Consider the following 5,706-nt stretch of genomic DNA (forward strand, 5'->3'; position numbering starts at 1 on the left):
AGATCCCCTCCATAACAGTGCCATCCACAGATCCCCCTCCATAACAGTGCCATCCACAGATCCCCCTCCATAACAGTGCCATCCACAGATCCCCCTCCATAACAGTGCCATCCACAGATCCCCCTCCATAACAGTGTCATCCACAGATCCCCCTCCATAACAGTGTCATCCACAGATCCCCTCCATAACAGTGCCATCCACAGATCCCCCTCCATAACAGTGTCATCCACAGATCCCCCTCCATAACAGTGTCATCCACAGATCCCCTCCATAACAGTGCCATCCACAGATCCCCCTCCATAACAGTGTCATCCACAGATCCCCCTCCATAACAGTGTCATCCACAGATCCCCCTCCATAACAGTGTCATTCACAGATCCCCTCCATAACAGTGTCATCCACAGATCCCCCTCCATAACAGTGTCATCCACAGATCCCCTCCATAACAGTGCCATCCACAGATCCCCTCCATAACAGTGCCATCCACAAATCCCCATAATTCTTATGTACAGGATTCGTAGTATTCGAGATTCGAAAATATTCGAGAACCTTTTCGGATTCGGATTCGAAAAAAATTGGATTCGTCCCACCTCTAGTATATACTGTAAATTTATGTATACTATGGTATATACTGTATATTTATGTATACTATAGTATATACAGAACACTTATGTATACTATAGTATATACTGTATATTTATGTATACTATAGTATATACAGAACACTTATGTATACTATAGTATATACTGTATATTTATGTATACTATGGTATATACTGTATATTTATGTATACTATAGTATATACAGAACACTTATGTATACTATAGTATGTACTGTATACTGGGATTTTTGAGGCTGTATAAGGCTCTATATACACAACGCTTTAAACCTTCGGATCAGATGCAGATCTTCTACTGCAATATTCAGTCAGTTTATAACAAGTGATAGGAGCAGGAAATATATTAGATCTGATCACAGACAAGTCTTTCCCATATTTATCACAGACTGAGCTTTATGTCCTCCTTACTGACACCTGACAACCATGACTTAGGGGGCAGCACTGAGTGATGTGGATCCCTACTGCACTGGGAGGCCAGGATCTGGCACATCCAGGGCTGGGGCATTTTAATGAGCTCTGGATCCAGCTCAGTACTGCAGAGGAAAGCTGCAGGGACCGGCCACAGATGTGGAGCAGCGACCTCCCTGCCTCTCCTGGAGGCACCTACACGGGCTGAGCACTGCCAGGGCTTCCGGGAGTCACCTGCTTGCTGGGCACAGAGGGGGAGGCACAGCTTGCTGGGCACAGAGGGGGAGGCACAGCTTGCTGGGCACAGAGGGGGAGGCACAGCTTGCTGCAGGCGCCGGCCGGAGACCTCGGGAGCTCTCTGAGCAGAAGCCCAAGACGGAGGCAGGATGACGTCAGAGCAGAGCAGCCCGGCGATTGGCTGCTGCCTTCAGTCCGCTCACTCAGTGCCTTCTGCAGCCGGGAGCGAGCCAGTGCCGGGGACTCCAGCAGCCGCAGCAGCAGCAAGGACTTACCTACAGGTAAGTGCTTACATAATAGCTTGGACAATGCAATCAGCCCCAAGAATGCCACCCTTGCATGGTACAGCTCCTAAAGGGGCAAAACAGGTGACAATAGTGAGGTCTGGAAGTATTGAGCCAATGCATTGGAGGCTGTATCTTAACATGCAATGCCCAAAGTGTCTACTGTATTGCAGGATATATCTGGTTCTGGGTTGGGGGAGGAGTAGAACATGAAGAACATTGTTTTTGGTGGGCATTTGATATTCCAAGTTGGCATCAGCAGGGTTGTGAAGAGATCAGATGTTTCAGGTGCTTCTTCTGTGCCAAAGATGGAGCTTCTAAGATGTAGGACACTGTCCTATAGGGTCTTTCAGATCAGGTTCCTTCTTTTGGATTAAGCTTTTATGTCTTTACAGGTTGATGTCTGCAGACTACTTCAAGATTAAGGTTGTCAACCCAGTTATCCAGCTTTGGTTCCTTTTCTGAGAGGGGGGCATTCTGCACCCTCCTTTGCTTTTAGCCAACCTTCTCAATGAGTTCCAGTCTTTCCAAGCAGCTAAGGCTATCTATGTCACCCTGTCTACTGAACAGGACCTCTGCATCTAATGCCACCAGCTGCACCACAGAAGTAGAGCCTTTGTTCCAGACCTTCTCCTCCACCCTGGTCTTGATAGTCTTGGCCACTGTCATCTTCTGCCTGGTTGTCCTTTCACTTAGTACCTTTCATATGCACAAAATCAAGATGAAAAAACGCAAAATCGAGAAAGCCCAGGAGGAATATGAGAGAGATCACTGCAGCCCTAAGGCAGAAAGAGGAAATCTATATGAGAGGATGAAGAGACAGCCAAGTAACGCCCAAGAGAGTGGCATCTACAATTCACCCAACATCCAGAGAAAAGAACAGAACACCCCAAACCAGGACCCCAGAATAACTGAACAGTCTGATCAGGAAGCCTCAACATTGGACAGAGAGGACCTACTGCAGTCCGTGGTCTTGTCATGATCTGGATGGTAGCTCCCATAGGCACTGTATTGTACATATCTGGTGATACCGTTCTGGAAAATAAAATACAAAAATATATATCTCAATCAATAAGTATCCATCAAAGCGCATGAGTACAAGCCCACATTGCGTTCCCATTGAGTGAATAAACAAGGGGTTATTCTTTTTCTTCTTCTCTGGACAGGAAGGGCGCACAATGCTACCAAATATCATATCATCTGCCTAAAGAACCCCATCCAGCTGTATATAATGATCCTCCCAGGATATCTCAATCCATATGAGTTATATAGTATGTGAAACAACCTCCTCCATAGATGGAACCTACTGAAGAACCTGGGTGACTTCTTCAGATGCAGACTTGAGGTGGCTATAGGGGGGGCTTAAAGCTTCTGCCATGGCTGATGGAATCATTCCAGGATATCTCAATCCACATGAGCTATATGATATAGTATGTTAAACGTCAATAACATGAGCAAAACCTCCTCCATAGATGGAACCTACTGAAGAACCTGGGTGACTTCTTCGGATGCAGACTTAAGGTGGCTGGGGGTGGGGGGTGGAGGCTTCTGCCAGAAGAATCCTTTCTGGACCACAAAAACTCTTGAGAACACACAGAAAGCAAATAATAATGAAAATAATGGGTATTTTTTCTTTTTCTATCCTAACATTTGCCTTGTGGAGCTTAAGTCAAGTCTTGGTAGGTACTGAAGCCCTGCACATTGCTTACTGCTGCAATCCCTGCCAGGAGCTGTCCACTCTTTCCAGTGCTGAACTCCCACTGCTGCAGTCTAGTCTATGCTTTCAGTCCTAGGATCTCTCTGTCTCCTTTCTCTTCCTTTCTGTTGCTTCTCTTACTGTAGATGAACTGTACCTGTACACAGAGATACAATGACGGGGTGATGTGCAGTCCTGAAGTCCATCCCGACGATTGCTGGCAGTGTACTACTACTCCTTTATTTCATTACGTTGGAGGAACCTGTGCCCTTATTTTATCTCCTGAGGCAAACCCAGCTCTGTACTATGCACTCTTTAATGTATGCTTTTCTTTTACTGCTACTGAGGTGGAGGGGGAGGGTGGGAAACCTGCAACCCAATTCAGTGGCATGGAATTAGCTTCTATTGTTATAGGAATAAATTTTATATCTTAAGCTGTTTTTTTTTTTTTTGCTGTTTTATCCCTAGGCGCTGTGGGGTCTTTACCTTTGCTGGGGGTGGGCGGTGAACTCACTGGTTCTTGGTTGTGTAGGTGTAATTGTTCTTTTAGTCCAGTAGATGGTACAGACTTGGTAGGAGCATCGTTAGGTAGAGATGTAGCACGGCTGAGTTTGTCATCTGGCTCAACTTATTAGGATGTCATGACGGAGTACCTTTGGCTGAAGGTGCTGACTTCATTGTCCTATAAAAAAAATGTCACGGCGTGTTCAGCTCTGCTACATCTTATGAGCGCAAAGGATAACCTTATACCTTAATCAGTTTTATATGAGTCCAGTACAATGTACTGATGGAGCTGTGCAGAAATGTAAGATGTCCAGTCTTATTATGAGTGAGCGCAGCCCGTGTATAGATCTGCACATTCATTCTTAAAGGAGCACATTCTATACTATAGTACTGTACTGCGGGGGCTGGCAGTGGTGTACCGTCAGTATAATAAAGGACTCTTTAGGGAGGAACTATGTCAGATTTAGAAGACCTATGCCTATTGTAGAAATGCAACCTTCAGCAAGTCCATGTAGGCACATGTCTTCTGCTGGCAAGGCTTGACGTGATTTGCAGCATGGTGACGGGGGACATACTGTAGCCGTTTTATTTCATTTATTTTCTGGTCTCCCCGGTGTCTTGAGAGGCCGTCACTGTAGCAGTGGAATGTCTGGTGCCGTAGGAGGCACATGGATTGGTGATGTATTCCTCCTCACAGAGCTGCGCTGCTAATAACTGCTTAAGCTGACATGCAATGACCCGATCAATGGTAATATGTCAGTGGGCTTGGAAACGGATGGGTTTTAGAGTCAGTGGAGGCAGGGCGCCGGGATTGTCAGTGAAATGACGCTCGTGCCTTGCAACACTTAAACTGGTGACAAATCTAGCAGGGCTTTAGAATAGATCGTCAGAGATTGATTCTTGTGCAGGAATGGATGCAGGTTACATCCAGGGCTGGAGTTGTAGGGAATGTGAGATTACCATGTTGGTCACGTCCTGAGATAACTGTGCGCTACCTGCATTAGTGCTGCATGGCAGTACTAGTCTCATAGCTTGGATGCACATGTATGTATCATGCTCCATACAGTAATGCCTGACTCATCACAACACACGTCACCCGGATTCTATCAGTCATCGTATTCACTAATCTAACTAGACCTTCACCTACACTGAAATTCTGCCGACACCAATCTCACCCTTCCTACCCTCCTCCCCTTCCTTTCTTTCTTTCTTTCTTTTCTTTCTTTCTTTCTTTCTTGTTCTCCTTGTGCATTTTTCTTTTCTACACTCCATCTTTATGATTTTCCTCTTTTCTCCCTATTTGTCTTTCTCATCATCATTTTTACTTCAATTATGTCACAACTTATATGAATTATTATTTAGTATTTTTTAGATAAATTATATGAAGTTAAAATAGACATTATAACACATGATTAGAGGAGCCTCTTAATGTTAAAATAATATAAGGGCTGAATGAATAACCAGCTATAGGTCAATAAAGTAACATGGCAGCCAATGTCATTCTTCCCCTTGTGAAATATAGACAGTCTCTGAGTGACGTGGGTCTCACACAAGCATCTTATGTGCAGGAACAGAGTTGCAGATCTACTTTAGAAAAGCCATTTTCAAATAGACATATACAACTAGGTAATTTGGGGTCGATAGAGGAGGGATCTCCATCAATCAGCTTTATCACAGAGCAGCTCCTCTTGCTGTGGAGGACTCAGCACATCTGTGCATTGCATGGGCTGCCCATTCATTTGAGTGGAAAATGTGTAATGCTCAATTTCTCCAGTGGTAGCGCTGTAGGGGAGTTAAACACTTGGTACAAGGTTCCCCTGAAGTTTACCACTGACTGTTGGTGGTCCTAATAGCTAGACTTGCTGGGATCAGCTGAAAAAAAGAATTGTCTAAAGCAGGCAACCCCTTTAATTAACCCTTTTAAATTCTCATATAGCTCATCTCGTCATTTCACAGC

General features: G+C 44.9%; 1 protein-coding gene across 1 annotated transcript; it reads left to right on the top strand.

Moving 5' to 3' along the window:
* Nucleotides 1-2,060: 2,060 nt before the first annotated feature.
* Nucleotides 2,061-2,531, top strand: C3H11orf87 (chromosome 3 C11orf87 homolog). The gene has a single exon (XM_040422621.1). It carries the CDS (start codon nt 2,061-2,063, stop codon nt 2,529-2,531), a length of 471 nt encoding a protein of 156 aa, XP_040278555.1.
* The last annotated feature ends 3,175 nt before the right edge of the window (nt 2,532-5,706 follow it).

This window comes from Bufo bufo, chromosome 3 (genome assembly GCF_905171765.1).
Source record: "Bufo bufo chromosome 3, aBufBuf1.1, whole genome shotgun sequence".
Taxonomy (NCBI): Eukaryota; Metazoa; Chordata; class Amphibia; order Anura; family Bufonidae; genus Bufo; species Bufo bufo.

Bases quoted from the DNA above. Each gene is read 5' to 3' on its own strand.
- C3H11orf87 (XM_040422621.1), top strand. From the start codon at position 2,061: ATGAGTTCCAGTCTTTCCAAGCAGCTAAGGCTATCTATGTCACCCTGT.